The sequence below is a fragment of the Rana temporaria genome, chromosome 12, assembly GCF_905171775.1.
Source record: "Rana temporaria chromosome 12, aRanTem1.1, whole genome shotgun sequence".
In the NCBI taxonomy this organism is placed as follows: Eukaryota; Metazoa; Chordata; class Amphibia; order Anura; family Ranidae; genus Rana; species Rana temporaria.
This window is the reverse complement of record NC_053500.1, coordinates 25,907,212-25,928,800: the sequence shown is the minus strand read 5'-3', so window position 1 is coordinate 25,928,800 and position 21,589 is coordinate 25,907,212. Positions and strand designations below refer to the sequence as shown.

Sequence of the window (21,589 nt, the reverse complement as noted above, 5' to 3'; positions counted from 1 at the left end):
TCTTCATACCATGTTGTTTAAATATCTGGATCTCCCGGCCAGGAAAACCGTCATCTGTGCCACGATAAGCAGCTGCCTAGACTACTGCAATTCACTTTATCTGGGACTGCCAAAGATGATAGTGCAGAAGCTTCAACTTATACAAAATGCCGCGGCAAGGCTACTTATGGATGTCCCGATGAGGGATCATATCACCCCTGTCCTCCGTGCCTTGCACTGGCTGCCGGTCCACTATCGCACCTTATTTAAGGCAGGATGGCCTTGCCCCGAGCTACCTTTGCTCTCGTTTTCATAAACAAGCTCTTGGCAGATCACTTAGATCAACCGGAAGAGATCTCCTCTACACCTCGGTGCCCAAGTGGGTCAAGCTTTTTCCCACCAGAGTGCCGTACTGTGGAATAGCCTCCCTGCCGAGCTCCAGGAGGCCCCCACTATCTCGGTCTTCCACGGGTTATTGAAGATTTGGCTTTTTGTGCAAGCCTTCCCTGCGTAGCCTTTCTGATTTCATCCCTTTTGCTGCTCTTTGCAGCTCCTAGTTCCTGGGAACTCCGCTAAGCACATCTGGACCCTTCGGGGTAAGACCGCGCTATGATAAGATACCTCTCAACTCATTAGCAAATGAACAATTGCTTTAACCCGTTTCATGGATCTACCCTTGCTCTTAGTGCATGGGCACCTTAAATCTTAACATGGACTACTAAAAACAATGAATTAGATGACACAAGCTTGTTTTCCTGTGAAATTTATTTGGTGAAAAGTCACCACCGGAGAAAAAAGTCCCAAATAAATTTACAATCTCATATGGCACTTCAACAAAACATGAGATTATTTACAAGGACTTCAGGACTTCCACATTGGAGAGGCATGCTACAAACAGCTCGGGTAATGCATCTTCTGGCTCTTCTCAGAAGGGTCAGTAGGGCAATTGGGACTGTGGGATAATCTGCAGGAACCTATAAAACAGGAAGAATGTTATTTTTTTAGAGTACATGTGATTAATGTTTAAAAGCTTTTTTATATGTATTTTATATATAAAGCCTTTTCGGTAGACGATGAGAACCAGATATACCTTAAAGATGTTTAAACTCTCTGGTATATTGTGGGGGACCCTTATGTACTCTACAGATGTTTAGAACTCTATGGTAAATTGGGGGTAATCTAATGTATCCTACAGATGTGTTTAACTCTCTGGTACACTGGTAAGAACATAATGTACCCTACAGATGTTTATTACTCTATAATACCGTGGTGAGAACCTAATGTATCCTACAGATGTTTATAACTCTATATTACACTGATGGTATTATAATGTACCCTAAAGATGTTTATACGCAATATTCCTCATGTACACGTTCCTGAAAGTGGCTATTTGATATTACTGGGTACTGTAATGACCACAGGCTGGAAACTGTAGATGATCCAAGTGAAGAAATGTCATCAGCACACCAAGGATTTCTCAAAAAGGGCCCATAGCTTTATTTTCGTGGTCACATGGTAACCATCAGGCAAAGTTTTGGAGCCACACAGGGCCTCTTCGTCAGGCCTGAAGAAGGGGCCCTGCGTTGCTTTGGCGCTGAAACGTTGCCTGATGTTTACCATGTGACCACAATAATAAAGCTGTGGGCTATTTTAGAGGAATCCTTGGTGTGCAGATGACATTCCGGGAACCTAATGTACTCTACAGATGGTTATAACTCTATGCTACACTGCCAGAACCTAATGTACTCTACAGATGGCTATAACTCTATGCTACACTGCCGGGAACCTAATGTACCCTACAGATGGTTATAACTCTATGCTACACTGCTGGGAACCTAATGTACTGTACATATGGTTATAACTCTATGCTACACTGCCGGGAACCTAATGTACTCTACAGATGGTTATAACTCTATGCTACACTGCCGGGAACCTAATGTACCCTACAGATGGCTATAACTCTATGCTACACTGCCGGGAACCTAATGTACTCTACAGATGGTTATAACTCTATGCTACACTGCCGGGAACCTAATGTACCCTACAGATGTTTATAAATCTGTGCTACACCGCCGGTCACCTAATGTACTCTACAGATGGCTATAACTCTATGCTACACTGCCGGGAACCTAATGTACTCTACAGATGGTTATAACTCTATGCTACACTGCCGGGAACCTAATGTACTCTACAGATGGTTATAACTCTATGCTACACTGCCGGGAACCTAATGTACCCTGCAGATGTTTATAAATCTGTGCTACACTGCCGGGAACCTAATGTATCCTACAGATGGCTATAACTCTATGCTACACTGCCGGGAACCTAATGTACCCTACAGATGGTTATAACTCTATGCTACACTGCCGGGAACCTAATGTACTCTACAGATGGCTATAACTCTATGCTACACTGCCGGGAACCTAATGTACTCTACAGATGGTTATAACTCTATGCTACACTGCCGGGAACCTAATGTACTCTACAGATGGCCATGACTATGCTACACTGCTGGGAACCTAAAGTACCCTACAGATGGCTATAACTCTATGCTACACTGCCGGGAATCTAATGTACTCTACAGATGGTTATAACTCAAGATCAAAAAATCCATAGCACTTGTAGGCAGAATTTTGAGAGAGAGAGGGAGAGGGGCAGAATTTAGAGAGAGAGAGAGAGAGAGAATCAAAATTTTGAGAGAGAGAGAGAGAGAGAGAGAGAGAGAAGGAATATCAACAAAAACCTGACTGAAGTTCTGACCCCTTTCCATTTTTATCCAAAATGGAAAAAAAGAAAACGATTTATATGGGTATCGTAGAGGGCTTGGTATTTTCATACCCTGTTGCCAAGGTCAGAAGGTGCTGTAAATTCCCATTGGGCTTAGAAAAGGCAATATGAGATGTTCCAGGGGTTACAAGTGTCACACACCCCCTGAAATGTTACTGTTAGTAGTAGGGAACGTCACAGCAAGTAGGGACTTTGGGAACACATACCGTATTGTCTCTTCATCCTGACATGATGTGCTTGATGAAAGCTAAGAAAAAATAAAAATGAATGTGAGATTAATATATCACTTTACTTTGTTCTTTACACAAGTATTAATAAAATATGCTAGACTGTCTTACAGTGAATCATCTACAACAGGGCTGCTGCCGCAACTGAATAATCAGTCTTAATTTATTAGACTGACGTGTATTTTTATTTACCTTGCTTGTGTCTATTTTTTAAGCTGGGAGTGAGGGGCCAACTGAGGTCTGACAGTCATTACTGCCTGACTTCCTGCTGATAACTTCCAGCTCCTGAGTGCGCATAACATCCCCACAGTTAAAGAAAAACTGTTTAAAGGACCTACAAAATTGTCTTCACTTTGGTCTAGCATTTGGTTGTATCTGTAGTCTTCTTGAGGCTCTTGCAGGTATGTACTCCTCTGGGTGCCCACACACTTTTCAATTGTTCTGGTTCTACAGTTTTTTTTTAAAATAGAATTCTAAACAACCTTGGGGCTCTGTTGTTTAATGCTGTTACAAGGTGTATTATGAGCATGGTGTCGGGCAGTTTATGGAGCAGCCACGTGACTCCACACCTTAACTCTTAAGCCTCTTACATACGATCGGACTTCCATCGGACAAATCCGTGGATTTTTGTGCAAAGGGGCGTTGGCCGTGAACTTGTTCTGCATACACACGGCACAACATTTTCAGCCAACATACACCAAATCATGTGGTTTTTCAGCTCTTCACCGCCACCCTTTGGGCAACTTCTGCTGATATAATGTATGGCCAGCTTAAGACACAAAATAAGTACAGCTAAAAAAGTATTTTTTTGAATTTAGAAACAATAACCAACAATTCAGCAAAACAAAGAATATAAAGATGTCTGTTGGGGCCAGTGGCAGGCCTGTATGTGGTGGTTTACCTTCATAGTTGATGCATCCGTTGGCATCTTCTTGCCCTGCTAGGAGCTGCTCCACTTCACTCTCCTGTAGCTTCTCACCTATGTGGGACAGAGAAAAGAAAACCCTGGTGGTTTCTGAAGAATACAAGCTTTAGCACGCGTTGCATCTAGTGGGGGTACATTGAAATGACTGATGTTGGCCGTTCTGAGAAGACAAACAATAGGCAATGTGGAAAAAAGCATCACTGGATGCTGATACCAAGGTACATTATGCTAAAGTGTTCTAAAAGTCCCAGAAGTGGATACATTTTTAGCAAGGCTGTTTACAAAACCAAAGGAATCCATGGTCTAACCAGAGAAACTTGGGTGCAACCATAAAAAAGAGGAGACACATGGAGCACCATAGAAACAATGGTGGGTCAAACCAGTATATGGTTAATCCATTTTTATCCAGATAGTTCCAACATGGTTTAGGGGATTAATAGTCTGGTGAATTTTGTTTGACATTGTTAATGTGAATTTACACTTGGCACCACATTGCTTACATCTATCATCTGCAAACTGTGCCATTAGAACACACATGTTATATACACGCAGTGACTTTTCTACAAAAAGCAGTCCTAGGCCATGTTGCTCTTCATAGGACCTGACGAAGGAAGTGGTTTCAAGCCTCTTTATCAAACTAAAAATGGTGTTTTTCATATACCAGATTGACCCATTCCAAATCCTTTAACTGTCCTTTTATTATGAGGGGGCAAGATGCTGTGACTTACCCAAAGTGGCCAAAACGTGACGCAGTTCAGCTCCCATTACAGTGCCATTGCTTTCTTTGTCAAAAACACGAAGTCCTTCCACAAAGTCCTCAAAGGAGCCCTGGTCCTTACTTTTAGAGATGTGCTGGAGCATTGGAAGGAAGGTCTCAAAGTCCAACAGTTTGGTATTTAATTCTGAAATGCAGAAACAGAAGTCTGAGGTTAACTTGCTTAATTAGAATTAAATACATTTTAATTACCGTATATACGAGTATAAGCCGACCCGAAAATAAGCTGAGGCACCTAATTTTAGCACAAAAAAATGGTGCTCCCCAGCTGTAGGTCCCCCAGACAACAAACTTTGGATACTTGTAGAGGAAGAGTGGGTCTATATGTGTGCCAAGTTCGGGGTCCAGGGGACCTAAGGTCCCCAAATTCTAGGAGATCAGGCACAAAAGGGTGACTCGAGTATAAGCCGAGGGGGGCATTTTCAGCACAAAGAAATATGCTGAAAAAATCGGCTTATACTCCAGTATATACGGTAATAGAAAAATATATAGGCCACCCAAAACAGATATTTTGCTGTTGGGTGAATGCTGGTAAGTTAAATCACCCAGTGGCTTATTTTTGTTTAATATTTGTTGTAACTTAAAGCATAATTCCAGCCAAAACCCTTTCCAAAAAAGTGGTGAAGAGCTAAAACTTTAAACGGGTTTCTTTCACAGTTTCTGTAGCCATTTGGGAGACATTCTCTCACTCCCTGAATGGTTAAAGCGGAGTTCCACCCTAAAGATGAACTTTCTATTAACAGCTTGCCTTTAATGTACAAAAAACAATTATTTTTACTCACTTCTATCTGGCTGTTACTAGGCAGATTTCGTACTCTGCCTAGTTCCTGGTCCTAGGTGGTTCAACTTCCTGTCCTAAGACCCCATTGCCTCCTGGGAAATGATGAGACTCATTTCCCAGGAGTCTCTGGACATTACTGTGCCTAAAAATCGCCCAGAATGCAGCTTTCCCTGAAAACCAGGAAGAAAAAGGAACTGGGCTTCACATGCCCACACATTGTATTGTCCCAGAATGAAGGTGCCTGGGGACCCAGGACAGACATGTTAATTGCGGGACAGTCCCGGGAAACGTGGGCACCCTAGGCTGCAGATGGGCATTAATCAAGCTGCATTGACGGGCAATTGTGAAGCTGCAGGTGGGCATTGATCAGGCTTCAATAATGGGCACTGACCCTTGTTTTGCTTAAAAGTTCTTTATTTAAATTTTAAGTTTTTTTCCTGAAACTCCCCTCTTAAAATGAAGGTGTGTGTTATACGCCTGTGCGTGTTATATGCCTATAAATACGGGTACCGTATTTATCGGCGTATACCGCACATTTTTTTGCCCTGAAATTCAAGGAAAAATCGTGGGTGCGCGATATACGCCGATACCCGCTTCCTGCGCCGAGTTTGAACTACTGCGCCGGCATATACCGAGCGCAGTACACTCGTGTATAGTCGGGCAGGCTCGGCTCCTCTCGCAGTCACGTCCTGGACGTACAGGACGCACTGGACGTGACCGCGAGAGGAGACGAGCCTGCCCAACTATACACAAGTGTACTGCGCTCGGTATATGCCGGCGCAGTAGTTCAAACTCAGCGCGGGAAGCGGAGATCGAGCAGGGAGGACACCGCAGAAGGACGCCGGACCCGACGAGGACACCACCGAAGCCACAGACGGACGCCGGACCCCACGAGGCCGCCGATGGACGCCGCGCAAGACACCAAAACTGTAAGTACTAAAATCTTTTTTTCACAGGAATGCGGGTCCACTTTGGGGGTGCACGCTATACGCCGGAGCGCGCAATACCCCGATAAATACGGTAGTTAAAAATTCAGGAAGAACAGTGATATCTTCTTATATAGGATGCTGTAGGTAACCAGAGCAGGAAATCCGGGTTCAGAAAATGCCACCAAAGAATTAAAAAGCCAGTGTAGATTACATTTTTATTTTTTATTTGAGCCACTGATCTTGAACAAGTATAAAGATCTTATTTTGGGTCAGTGACAGCTATTGGCATGACAGCCAGGCAATTCGAATTTCCAGAAGGAGACGTCACCAATTTCTCTTATTACAGGTTTGCCTTATGGCAGTTGTCTTGGCCTTGATCCACCTTCTCTATAGTCCTTGCCTTGATAGATTGATGTAGTCCTTTAAAGGGCTATGATTTAAGCTGTATTGTATTTTGAATATGCTTTAGAGTATTGTATATCCGACTGGGATCTACAGCGAGACAACTGGCAGACTTTGGGTATTAAGTCGCTAAATCTAAAGTCTTAGAAGTGACCATTTGTGACCTCGGTATCTAAGATTTTCTGTGCCCCCAGCATTGACTGCATTCACAATTAATAGCACACATACCACAGCTTACTGAAATGTCACTCGCCCTCCCCTGGGTCCGCATTGGGAATGTAACTCTCTTCATGGTATGGGCCTGGTCTGTACTCCTAATACTGGGAATTTAATTCCTCTGAGTATAGCAATGATTACACCTCCTACAAATAGGTTGAGTGAAATACCCACAATTCCATAAAGGCCTCTCGGCGTGGTGCCCACCCTTCCCTCTGTTCTCAGGCCTTGAGGGGCATTAATCCCTACTGCTGAAATAGAAAGAGCCCTAACGCCAGGTGGGCAAGGCTGAGCGTTTGTTCAACATGGAAGGTATGTCACATTGAGCCAGAAATCCTTGGGACCTGCATATCATTTTACAAAAGCAATACTATTTATATGGTAGATCTTGTGCTGTTCCTTGCTGCCCATTCTACGGCTGTGATTTATAAAAAACTGAGGCCCGGATTCATGTAGAAGCGCGCATCTTTGTGCGGGCGTAACGTATTCTATTTACATTACGCCTCTGCAACTTTGACAGGCAAATGCAGTATTCTCAAACCAAAGTTGCGGCGGCATAGCGTAAATAGGCCGGCGTAAGCCCGTCTAATTCAAATGTGGAAGATGTGGGCGTGTGTTATGTTATGTGATCCCACGTAAATGACGCTTTTTACGAACGGCGCATGCGCCGTCCGTGAAAGTATCCCAGTGCGCATGCTCCAAATTAACCCACAAGAACGACTTACGCAAACAATGTAAAACGTGAAAAATTTTACGCTGTTCCGACGTCCATACCTAACATTGGTACGCCTCATCTACGCCTCATAGAGCAGGGGTAACTTTACGCCGGAAAAAGCCTAACGTAAACGGCGTATCTGTACTGCGTCGGCCGGGCGTACGTTCTTGAATAGGCGTATCTAGCTGATTTACATATTTCTAGGCGTAAATCAGCGTACACGCCCCTAGCGGCCAGCGAAAATATGCAGTCTCTTCTGGGTGCTGCCCAAGTGAATTGCCATCTGTATACTGAACTTGGTCGCTCACTCGGCAGAGAACGCCCTGTATTTTTTCAATGAATACAAGGTATTCTCTGGTTGGACTAGGTGGAAATGTTGATCTCATCTCCTCTCCACCCTATCCAATCAGATAGCACCTTGAATTCATTAAAAAAATACAAGACATTCTCTGATTGGTAGTGGTTATGGCAAGCGAGTGACCCCCCTGTGTTCAGTATACAGAAGACAGGTCACTCAAAGCATGATGAAAGGAACAGCACTGACTGTATGTAGCACAAACTACTACAGTGAATTTCTGCATCCCCAGGATCCCTTCAGAAGCGAGAAATTACAAATTTAAAATTTAACTAAACAGGACCAATGTAAATAATAAAAAAAAAAAAGATAATTCCCAGAGTGTTGATTAGTTCAGGGTTATGAAATGGTCAGAGCCACAATAGGAATTATATCCATATACAGTATCAGTGTAGACCGTCCAGTGTAGAATGGCCAAAAGGTTTTGGTTAAAAAGACCTCAAGATGAAAACGGCGTCTCACACCCCAGGGGATAGCCTGTGCTATACTGTATATGGATATAATTCCTATTGTGGCTCTGGCCTTTTCCTCCTGCCCTGGTTCTCTATGGTTTCATGGTTATTAACTAGAATCACTTCCGATAAAGGACATGATGCAACCATGATCTCACATAGATGACATTTTCCCTTTTGTTCGGCATTCCAAACCCCTTTCTAAACTACGTATAAACCACCCAACAATTATGTCTGTGCCATCCGCAGAAAACAACTCACTCACCTTCTGGTTTGGGTCTTCCCAAGACCCTCAACACCTCTGAATTGGTGGGATTCTGTCCCAGAGCCCTCAATACATCTCCACATTGTCCATAGGTGATCTTCAATTCTCCTCCGGGGGTACGATCAAACAGCTGGAAGGCTTCTTTGAATTCTGGAAATAGGAGGAGTGAAAAGTATAATTGCTACTGATAGATCTCTGAACAAGTGCAGTTTTTATATGGTAGGTAGTTACACCTCCTTGGCCATCACAGCTCCCACAAGAATTCCTGTGCAAAGTTTGGCTTTCTTTAAAGTTGAACCTATGTAGAGTTAAGCAAGCTTCTGCCTTCTCTGTTTAACAGGACTTGGGTCTTGGGAATGGATTCTGAGCTGGGGAGACAGCTAGGAGAGGGGTGTCTTCTGACCTAGAAGTGCCCGGTCTGTAGTGGAATAGACAGTTGGGTAATATGGACCAAGCAGGACAAGGCACCCTTATGGTTCCTGCTTCCAAAATGCTGGTATGCTTTTTGATAGAGAATCTGTCACTTTGACTGTAAGGCCTCGTACACACGACAGAGTTGCTCGGCAGAATTCGGCGAGAAACTCTGTCAGAGCCTGATTCTGCCGAGAAACTCTGTCGTCTGTACACTTTCGGCCCGATGGAGCCGCCGAGGAACTCGTCGAGAAAATAGAGAACATGTTCTCTATTTTCTCGTTGTTCTATGGGAGCTCTCGGCCCGCCGAGCTCCTCGGCGGCTTCAGGGCTGAACTCGCCAAGGAACTCGACGTGTTTGGCACGTCGAGTTCCTCGGCCGTGTGTACGAGGCCTAACGGTCACCACCGTTTACGATTTCCCATTCCACCAACCCAAGACAGCTTATCCGACACTCCAACCATCCAACAGACACAATCCATTCCCCCAGAATTAAGACGAGACACAAGCTCTGTTCTTTCTGGTCCCCAAATGAATGACTCCTTTTAATGGTAAAACTCAGTCTTTTATACACCAAAAAGCATGCTGCAGTAGTTACAGGGACAATGAAACTCTCCACCCCCTACATCACACAATGGGGCTTCAATTACACATCCCACAAACTTTTCGGCACCGGTCTGACATAATTAACATGACCTAATTACTACACCTGAGAAGTCAGACGTTGTGACTCTCACCTGCTATTCACATCACATATTATCATTGATAGACTTTTCACACAAACAGTGTCATTAGTATCACACAATGAAATGTCTTTCAGGAGCCGGGCTCAATTAACACCTAAAAGTTAGACATCTGACCTTTACAGACTTAATTAGTACAATAGACACAAAACAGTATTAGCATCACACAATGGACAATGGAATATCTTAGGAGTCTATTGACCTGTTCATAAGGAACAACTTGTAATATTTCAAGATATCCTGCAAAACATGAATTATCATTTCTCAGCCATACTATGCCCAAAAGGAGCATAGGATGACCCTAGACCCAAGAGTCATTAGTGACGCTGGCACAGGAGTACCCCACATCCTTCAAAGGTCTCTGGGTGTCACGGGCCATTCCGTTACATTGACCATTCAGGCTAAAGCAACAGGTTCTCTTAAAAGCTCCTCCTGCCCCCATTAGGCATCTTTATTGCTCTTCCCTGCTGTTTCATTCATCTGTTAGAGCCATTGCAATTAGTTAGTGCATCAGACTATCCTTTCCTTCCTCCCAGGATGCAGTGCTTACTCTTAGATGACCTATCGCCAGATCTAATCTCTGACATGTGAGGGGGGTGGAGATGACATTAACCCTGTGTAAGCTCTGATACTGTCTGCCATGGAGCTTTCACATTATTTAGACCTACACTCACCCAGTAGAAGAACATTCCATGCAAGCTGGTGGAGAATGGACTTCAAGAGAACCTTGTCTCTTTCTTTAAAGTACATATCCACTTAAATACATAGTTTCCGTTCTACCAAGGACTGTACTCTAGGAAAACAAGTTGCATTATGTCAACACCATGACCTCCATGGAATATTCTAGACAGCTGGGAGGTATCCCTTGCCACGGCAATTAGACTCTATGGTATCATGTTACTACAATATACATTATACATGCGTTACAATTATTCCATTGGGCATTCTCCTCATTCCAGATTCTTCATTAGCCCCTTAATCCCCAGACGTTGCTGGAGATTTGTCTGTCATGGCTGTGCCATTATTCCTGCTACAGTATCCATAATTAACGGGCATCTAAAGTCTAACTGGGTGACAATCATTTGCTAAAGCACCATGTGTTATAAACTCTTAAATTAAAATAGTTAAAGATTAAGGGAAAAAAAAACATTCCCCTCTGGGTGACCTATGCACATTACAAGGATTTTAACAAACTTTGTTGCAGATTTTTTACTTTTGTTATTCTGAAGAAATCCATGTGTGTTTTTCTGTGCCCATGTGATAAGTTAATCTAATTGGAGTGGTTTCATTATTATCAATCAGCTGCTGCACCTGTAGGGCTATAATGAGTAAAATTACAAGGTCTGCATCCTATTAGACATGATTTCCTATTGGCAGTATCTTACCAAAAATGAAATTTTTGTTGCAGGGGATGCCTGAAATCTGACTTGTATCTTAGTGCAGACTTCTGGCAAAACCAGTGAGCCAATCACACTATAAGGAAATTATGTTTCTAAAAGGGGGCGTTCTGTACACATTCTCCGGGTAGTCATACTTCATTGCATTTTACAGAGAATTACATAGCTGCAGATTTTTTGAGTGAGTGAGAAACTTGTATAGCGCAACACATGCAAACTGAATCGCCTATGGGCGCTTAGTATCCGTTCCCTACTGTCCTTTTGCCTTCAGAAAAGATGGGTTTTACATTTTTTTTCTGAAGGCCAGGTGATTCAACCTCCATTCGAATGCTGGTTGGTAGAGCGTTCCATAGTCTAGGTCCTTGGACTGCAAATCTTTGTTCTCCTTTGGACTTGTATCTGGCTTTGGGTATCTGGAGTAGATCGGAGAACGCGATTGGGGTTGTGGCTTTTTAATTTTTCGCATAGATATTGGGGGGAATTTCCTTGAACACACTTATACGTCAGACAGAGTGCCTTAAAAGTAATTCCGTTTACTGCCAACCAATGAAGGGATCTCAATGAAGACGAGATTGATTCCCATGTTTTTTTCCCAGTCACGAGTCGAGCGGTCGTATTTTGAACGACTTGCAGACGAGTGATTTGGTATTTTGGGAGTCCGAGGTAAAGGGCATTTGCATAGTCGAGTCTGGAGTTTATAATTGTTCCCACCACGACTGCTATGTCTTCTTTCGGGATAAAGGGAACGAGTCTACGTAGTAGGCGCAGCAGATGGTGCGATCCGCTGACTACTGACCCTATTTGTGCATCCATTGTCATGTGGGTGTCAAAAATGACTCCGAGACTTTTGACTTTGGTGCTTGGTTTGTCCCAGAATGGGCGGCGGTGTTTATGTTGGTGCGGAAAATCTCTTTCGGTTGGCGTGAAACAGGAGAAGTTCTGTTTTTGAGCCATGGAGTTTAAGGTAACTCTTCGTCATCCAATTTTCACACAGAGTGCTAAAAATCCGCAGGTTAGGGGTGCAAATCTCTTGCACTGCCCCGGGCGCTGACAACCCACGCTACGCCACTGTTAACACACACATGCAGTTGTTGTTATGAAGGAGCCCAATTCCCCTATAAAGGAGCTCAATTCCCATATGAAGGAGCTCAATTCCCATATGAAGGAGCTCAATTCTCCTATGAAGAAGCCCAATTCCCCTACGAAGGAGCCCAATTCTCCTATGAAGGAGCCCAATTCCCCTATGAAGGAGCCCAATTCCCCTATAAAGGAGCCCAATTCCCCTATGAAGGAGCACAATTCACACTTTAGCCTATTTATCTAATTGTATATAACAGAGAACCTCCTAAAGAGTTATAACATGGATAATACATTTTTTATAACCTAGATGAACCTAAAGCTGGAGGATGTAAATTGTGGTAAAATGCTTAAACACTTATGATAAAAAAAGGACTTGCCTTCAATCTGATCAGCGCCGTACTCAATCTGCAGATAAAAGAAAGTTATGACTGTTAGTTGATTGTATTAGATGAAGAGACAACACTATACTAAATCAATATGGTTTTCTTATCCAATATGTTTGTCCAAATCAGAATACACAGACAATTGGATACCCACTGATAACATTATACAGGAATACAACATAGCATTCAGTTACATTGCGGGGGGGGGGCATCAAGACTGGCTTAACTTTGAGCCGGCGTAGCGTATCGCATATACTCTACGCCGCCGTAAGTCAGAGAGGCAAGTGCTGTATTCACAAAGCACTTGCCTCCTAAGTTACGGCGGCGTAGCGTAAATGGGCTGGCCTAAGCGCGCCTAATTCAAACGAGGAACAGGGGGGCGCGTTTTACGTTAATGACTCGTGACCCGACGTGATTGACGTTTTTAACAAACGGCGCATGCGCCATTGCTCCAAAGTACGCCGCAAGGACGTATTGGTTTCGACGTGAACGTAAATTACGTCCAGCCCCATTCACGGACGACTTACGCAAACAACGTAAAATTTTCAAAATTCAACGCGGGAACGATGTCCATACTTAACATTGGCTAGGCCAGCTTTTTGTTCGACTAACTTTACGGAACTAGACAGCTAAGATACGACGGCGCAGAATACACTTAAATGTACGACGGCTTAGATTCAGAGTTACGACGGCGTATCTACTGATACGCCGGCGTAAACCTCTCTGAATCTAGCTAATAGTGCTGAAACAATTGCCCCTTCTAAGTGCACCTTCCTTGCTAAGTCTGTAGTAATGGGTTACAGTAATAATTATTTCTCCCTTTCTGGAAGTGTAATTGGCATCAGTCAGCAGCGGGATCAGTGAATGCTGAGTATTTAATTGGTTGTGATGATGTGCTAACTAGTAAGCACTGTGTCACCGGTCTTCCCTCTCTGTGACATCTTTCTTGACTATAATGTGCTTAGCTCTATTGGTCTGAGCATTTCCAGGACAGTACCAGATATTGTCTAGGCATACACGTTAAGATTTCTCTTGTTCAGCCCTGCTGGAAGAACTGGCTTTGAGATGAAGGTTGGAGAGATGGGGGCCCTTAATGGTTTTGTTACGGGGGATACATCATACACTATATTACCAAAAGTATTGCGACGCCTGCCTTTACACACACATGAACTTTAATGGCACCCCAGTCTTAGGCCATTTTCATCGGTCCAAACCGATTGTGTGAGGGCGCCATCGGTTAAAAAAAATGCCAAATTGTTTAAATTTAACCGATGGACTCCTAACCGATAGAAAAAAAAAAACGATCGTTTGTAGGCACGTCCATCGGTTAAAAATCCATGCATGCTCAGAATCAAGTCAACGCATGCTTGGAAGCATTGACCTTCGTTTTTTTCAGCACGTCGTTGTGTTTTACGTCACCGCGTTCTGACACGATCGTTTTTTTAACCGATGGTGTGTAGGCACAACTGACCATCAGCCAGCTTCATCGGTTAATCACAACATGACCGTTTTCATCGGATGGACCGATCGCGTGTACAGGGCTTTAGTCTTTAGGGTTCAATATTGAGTTGGCCCACCCTTTGCAGCTATAAAAGCTTCAACTCTTCTGGGAAGGCTGTCCACAAGGTTTAGGAGTATCTATGGGAATGTCTGACCATTCTTCCAGAAGCGCATTTGCGAGGTCAGGACTCAGGCCAATCAAGTTCCTCCACTCCAAACTCACTCATCCATATCTTTATGGACCTTGCTTTGTGCACTGGTGCGCAGTCATGTTGGAACAGGAAGGGGCCATCCCCACACTGTTCCTACAAAGCTGGGAGCATAAAATTGTCCAAAACGTCTTAAGAGGTCCCTTCACTGGAACTAAGGGGCCAAGCGAAACCCCTGACAAACAAGACCACATCATAACCCCCCCCTCCACCAAATTATTTGGACCAGTGCACAAAGCGAGGTCCATTAAGACATGGATATGCGAATTTGGGGTGGAGAAATTTGGCCTTGCCTGCACAAAGTCCTAACCTCAGCTCGATAGAACACCTTTGGAAAGAATTAGAGCGGAGACTGCGAGCCAGGCCTTCTAGTCCAACATCAGTGCCTGACCTCACAAATGTGCTTATGGAAGAATGGTCAAACATTCCCATAGACACACTCATAAACCTTGTGGACAGCCTTCCCAGAAGAGTTGAGACTGTTATAGCTGCAAAGGGTGGGCCAACTCAATATTGAACCCTACAGACTAAGACTGGGATGCCATTAAAGTTCACGTGTGTGTAAAGGCAGGCTTCTCAATACTTTTGGTAATATAGGGCCAGATTCACGTACTTGCGCTGCGGCGTAACGTATCCCCTTTACGTTACACCGCCGCAAGTTTTCATCGTAAGTGCTTAATTCACAAAGCACTTGCGTGTAAACTTGGGGCGGCGTAGCGTAAAGCCGTCCGGCGCAAGCCCGCCTAATTCAAATGGGGCGTGTACCAGGCATGCTCCGTTTTTAAATTTCCTGCCGTGCTTTGCGCGAAATGACATCGCCCCGACGTAATGTTTTGAACGGCAACGTGCGTTGCGTACTTTCGTAATCCCGGACGACTTACGCAAAAAAAATAATAATTGAAATTCGACGCGGGAACGACGGCCATACTTTAACATGGGCTGTCTATTGTTACACCACCTAAATAGCAGCCGTAACTTTGCGACGCGAAAAGCCGACTAGCGACGACGTAAGAGAATGCGACGAACGCGCGTACCTTCGTGGATCGCCGTAAACAGCTAATGAGCATACCAGACGCGAAAAACGACGCGATCTCCACCCAGCGGCCGCCAAAGTATTGCATCCTAAGATCCGAAGGCGTACGAAGCCGTACGCTTGTCGGATCTTAGCCAAATGCCGTTGTATCTTTGTTTGTGAATTACAAATAAAGATACGACGCGGCAAATTTGAAAGTACGCCGGAGTATCAGCAGATACTCCGGCGTACTTCTTCTCTGAATCTGGCCCATAGTATATATATTATCATATTTTTTTTAATTAAAATAATTACATTAAAAATAATATTAATAATAATAAAGTTTTGTCTTTAAATACACTTTACCAAAAATCTGTACAGGTTACAAAAAAAATAAAAATAACTAAATATATATTTTATATATATATATATATATATATATATATATATATATTTGTTTGTTTTTCATAGTTACAGGATAGGCTTCAGCAATTGATTTATTGCTTGCTAAAATAATATAGAAACTGGGACTACCATCTGAATATCTCTAGTGATACTTGTAGTATCAAAGCCCACTAACAATGTTATAAATAGTAAAGCAAGTGTTTCCTGATAAGCCTGGAATTTCCTCCCAGTCAGTTGCACATTCCTGTATGTCTATATATGTCCCAGTTGTAGCCTCTCATGTATAGTATAGGTTCATCCTTCTCTAATCTTCATTTGTGACCTGCTGATCCCATCACTCGGATCACTAATGCTGTGCATGTAGTCACCAGCCCACAACATGAAGAACAAATTGTGAGATCAGTGTGAAAGAATGCATGATGGAAAGAAAGAGGTCATGTTTTTTTTTTTTTTCATTTTGTTTTGAACTATTACACCTAAGGCTGCATTCACACCTGAGCGTTTTGTTGCCTAAAGCGCGACGCTCAAAAACGCTAGAGGGGAAAAAATACATTATTCCCTATGGAGATGGTTCACATTTCCAGACCAAAACGCTTGACGCCGAACGCCCGAAGCTCAAACAAGTTCCGGACCCTTTTTTGTCGCGCAAATCGGGCGGTTTGGGCGTTTTTGAGCGTTTGTATTTCCCATAGAAAGTAATGGAAAACGCCCGATTCAAGCGACTAGCGCGACAACGAGCGTTTGCTACGGGCTTTTTGACGCTTTAATCAATAGAACATTTCACCCAGGCAGAAGATAAATAAAATCTACCAACATAGCAACAAGTGATGAAAAGATGATAATTTATCCTATTGGCTAAAATAAAAAATGCTGAAGTACAAAAACTTTGGACGACGCTGTATGCAAACGCGCAAATACGCATGAATACGTGCGACAAAACGCCGGAAAAAAAACGCCAGAAAAAGCGACCAAACAAGCTACGCTTAGGTGTGAATGCAGCCTTAAGCTGGTTACTTGTTAGTAAAAGACGATTCGCGCTTTTTTCTCTGTTACAGCGTGATGAATGTGCTTACTCCATTATGAATGGTAGTTTTACCTCCTGTCTCCTAACTTGCTTCTGGGCATGTGCGGGTTTAAAACGTAGTTTTTGCCCACACACGATCATTTTTTATGACACAAAAAAATGACATTTAAAAAAATGACATAAAAAATTGAAGCATGTTCGAATTTTTTTTTGGTCCTTTTTCAGAAGACAAAAAATGATGTGAAGCCCACACACGATCATTTTAAATGACGTTTTTAAAAATGTCATTTTTTTTCATCACAAAAAGTGATCGTGTGTACGGGGCATGAGAGAAGGCAAAGCAAATGTGGCTTTTGGTGGGTTTTTTTTTTTTTTTTTTAAATGGCTCCTGCAGGTTACAGAAAATCCATCCAACTATCCTGGCTCTTGTGTAAAAAAAAAAAAAAAGAAGCACAGTCTTTTCTTTAGAATTATTATTTTACTTTTTTTTTTTTAACAAAAAAAAAAAAGTAATAAGTAAAATTACCGTACTCAAATAATGATCACATACATAAAAAAAAAAACCTTACAAAAATAAAGAAAAAGCTAATTTTTGCCTAAGCAAACACCTGAGTGAAATTGAGAATTTTGGAAATTTTGTTGGGATATCAATTTATCAAATCACTTTGCTCATCCTATCCTTTAAAGCTCTGGAAATCAGAAAGCGATGGTAACTCTGCTACAGTATTGGACTTGTGTAAAATAAAATAATAAAGAGCTCCTCATCTCTTCTTTAGGCTGCATTCACACCTGAGCGTTTTGTCGCCTGAAGCGCGACGCTCAAATACGCTAGAGGGGAAAAAATACATTATTCTCGCCAATACGCCTGACGCTGAACGACTGAAGCTCAAACAAGTTCCAACCCCTTTTTTGTCGCGCGTATCGGGCGGTTTGGTCGTTTTTGAGCGTTTCCATTTCCCATAGAAAGTAATGGAAACGCTCGATTCAAGCGACTAGCGCGACAACAAGCGTTTGCTATCGGCGTTTTGTCGCTTTAATCAATAGAACTTTTCACCCAGGCAGAAGATTAAAAAAATCTACCAACATAGCAACAAGTGATGAAAAGATGATCATTTTTCCTATTGGCTAAAATAAAAAACGTCGAAGTACAAAAAACGTCGGACGACGCTGTATGCAAACGCGCAAATAAGCATGAATATGCGCGACAAAACGCCAGAAAAAAACACCCGAAAAAACGACCGACGCTCAGGTGTGAATGCAGCCTTAGCATCATTTGTTTACATTTGTTTCACAGAAAGAAAAACATAAACAAACAAATAATAATAAAAAAGAAAAATGACAGTACACAAATAATGATCACATAAACAAAAAAAAGGAAAACAAATAAATAAACTTAACTAAAAAAAAAAAAAATATTTTTTTTCTTGCTTTCCAAGCTAATTTTTTCCTTAGCGAACATTGAGAATTTTGGAAATTTTGTTGGGAAATCAATCAGAAATCACTATTCTTTAAAGCCCTGGAAATCATAAAGCGATGGTATCTCTGCTATTGGAATTGCTCTTGTGTAAAATAAAAGAGCATCATTAGTTTACATTTTTTTCACAGAAAGAAAAACATAAACAAAGAAATAAAAATAAAAAAGTAAAATGACAGTACACAAATAATAAACACATGTGTAAAAAAAGAAATAAAAAAGAAATTAAATAAATAAATAAAAAATGTAAACTAATTAAAGACCTTAAAGAAGAAATGAGGAATCTCTTCTTTAGGTCTTCAATTAGTTTACATTTTTTTTTCCACAGAAAGAAAAAAAAAAAAGTAAAATGACAGTACACAAATAATAAACACATGTGTAAAAAAATAAATAAAAAAGAAATTAAATAAATAAATAAAACATGTAAACTAATTGAAGACCTTAAAGAAGAAATGAGGAATCTCTTCTTTAGGTCTTCAATTAGTTTACATTTTTTTTTCCACAGAAAGAAAAAAACAAATAAAAATAAAAAAGTAAAATGACAGTACACAAATAATAAACACATGTGTAAAAAAATAAATAAAAAAGAAATTAAATAAATAAATAAAAAATGTAAACTAATTGAAGACCTTAAAGAAGAAATGAGGAATCTCTTCTTTAGGTCTTCAATTAGTTTACATTTTTTTTTCCACAGAAAGAAAAAAATAAATAAAAATAAGAAAGTAAAATGACAGTACACAAATAATGATCACATACACATAAAAAGGAAAAAACAAAAACATAAACTTAACTAAAAAAAAAATTTTTTTTTTTTAGTTAAGTTTATTTTTATTTTTTTTTGGTTATTTTGGTGCTTTCCAAGCAAATCTTTGCCTAAGCAAACACCTGAGTGAAATTTTGAATTTAGGAAATTTTGTTAGGAAATCAATTTATCAGAAATCACGTCGCAATAAATCAGAAATTGATGGTAACTCCGCAATTTTCCCAAGTATCAGCATCCCCTTTCGTTCATCAGTACTCACCGTGATACTCTTGGGGTCAAAGACAACCTCCTTTGGGGGCTCTGGGGCAGGAGGTGCCGGTGCCGCCTTGGGGGCTTCCTTCTTTGGTTCAGGCTTCTTGGGGGCCATGATGTGTGAGTGAGGACGGCTTGGGGATGAGAAGAGGACAGGAATGACAGAGCCAGGGTGGTCACTCTGCTCCCTCTTATATGCAAGGAGTGGGAGCTGTGTTACTATAAAAGGAAGCCTGACAGAGAGATGCCCTACAGGACACAAGTATTCATTGTTATCAGCCCCTGGCTCCGCTCACGTATTAACACCAGCCCTGCCACACACCCTCAGCATTGCTGGCAGGCTGTCATTCATTCTCCATGCAGTCACAGCTGTGCTTTCTTCAAAGGACTATGTACACTAATAGCGTCAAACGGTATCATTCTCTGATCTGATTGGATGCTATGGATTATTGCACTTTGCATAGTGCAAAAACCCATTGGGCCAGATCCACGTAGGGCGGCGTATTTTTAGGCAGGCGTAGCGTATCGTAGTTAGTAGTTACGCTACGCCGCCGCTACTTTGAGAGGCAAGTGCTGTATTCACAAAGCACTTGCCGCTAAAGTTACGGCGGCGTATCGTAAATCTCCCGGCGTAAGGGCGCAGAATTCAAATGATGAGCAGGGGGGCGTATTTTATGTAAAACAAGCTTGACCCCACGTAAATTATGCTTTTTTCGTACGGCGCATGCGCGCGCATGCTAAGTATCACGTCGGAATTCCAAATTAAATTACGCCCGCTCAATGCCTAGACGACGTGAACGTAATTTACACAAAGCCCTAATCGCGATCGTTTTACGCAAACGACGTACACGATGGAAAATTCTATGCTGGCCCGACGTCCATACTTAACATTGCGTACGCCTCATAGAGCAGGGGTAACGTTATGCCGAAAAAAGCCTTACGTAAACGAGGGAAAAAATAGTGCCGGGCGGACGTACGTTTGTGGATTGGCGTATCTAGCTAATTTGCATACTCAACGCGGAAATCGACGGAAGCGCCACCTAGCGGCCAGCGTAAATATGCACCTAAGATCCGACGGCGTACTAAGACGTACGTCAGTCGGATCTAGCCCCCATTCAGGCGTATCTTGTTTTGTGGATACAAAACAAAGATACGCGGGAGCATCCTAGAAGTTACGCGGCGTATCAATAGATACGCCGACGTAACTTCTTTGAGGATCTGGCCCGAGATCATTGACCAGATTCTCCCGTGTAGTTCTGGGCTGATTCCTCACCATTGTCAGTGGGCAAATGTACAAAATCTGCAAGGGAACAAATACTTTTTTTGTGATTTTTGTGAAATGACTGATTTTTTAAATATTTTTTACTTTTTTTTCTAGTTTTGAATGTAGTAAGGAAGGTTTAGGACCTACGTCTGTTTTGCGAAGAAGATTTTCTTTTCACTCCCTGTCCATGAGACACAGCGAGGGGTAAGAGGAGATCTCACCAAAAGCAAAGGGAAAGATCCCTTCTTGGGTGTCACCAGAACAGGTGTCCCCAGAGAAAGATTCCCCCTCACCTCCTGTTCCCTGTGAGAACTCAAGAATGTTGGATTTTTTCATCACATTCTGTACCACTGACAGATCTATAGAGAGGGACACAGACGGCACTAAAACCCTGACAGGGGTTCTAATCTCTGCAAATCCAAACCTAAAAAAAGGATTTGGCTTTACATACACTTTAAAGCGGGATTCCACCCACGATTTTATTTATTTTTTTAAAGTCAGGAGCTACCAGTGGTGGTTCGTCCATAGAGGGCGCTGGAGTGCCGCCCCCTATGGCTCTCACCGCCACTGGCCCGGATTCAGAGAGCAATTGCACCTGCGTAACCATAGTTACGCAGCGCAATTGCTTACTTGCGCCGGCGTAACGAATGCTCCTGATTCAGGAACCTCGTTACGCCGACTGCAGCCTAAGATATGCGTGGCATAAGACTCTTATGCCCGCATATCTTAGACTGCATTCTTGCGATGGCCGCTAGGTGGCGTTCCCGTTGTGCTCAGCGTATAGTATGCAAATTGCATACTAACGCCGATTCACAACGTTACGCGAGTCCTGCGTACGCAGTTTACAGTTTTCGCGTAAGGCTG

The 21,589-nt window shown here is 42.4% G+C and overlaps 1 protein-coding gene across 1 annotated transcript; it reads right to left on the bottom strand.

Annotated features, from left to right (window-relative positions):
* Window positions 1-726: 726 nt before the first annotated feature.
* On the bottom strand, window positions 727-19,639 carry MYL4 (myosin light chain 4). Its single transcript, XM_040331800.1, has 7 exons — window positions 19,469-19,639; window positions 12,817-12,844; window positions 8,809-8,958; window positions 4,647-4,820; window positions 3,895-3,972; window positions 2,973-3,013; window positions 727-953 (listed from the first exon to the last, which is right to left on the bottom strand). Exons 1-6 carry the CDS (start codon window positions 19,574-19,576, stop codon window positions 2,985-2,987), a joined length of 567 nt encoding a protein of 188 aa, XP_040187734.1. The 5' UTR covers window positions 19,577-19,639; the 3' UTR covers window positions 727-953; window positions 2,973-2,984.
* Between the last annotated feature and the right edge of the window lie 1,950 nt (window positions 19,640-21,589).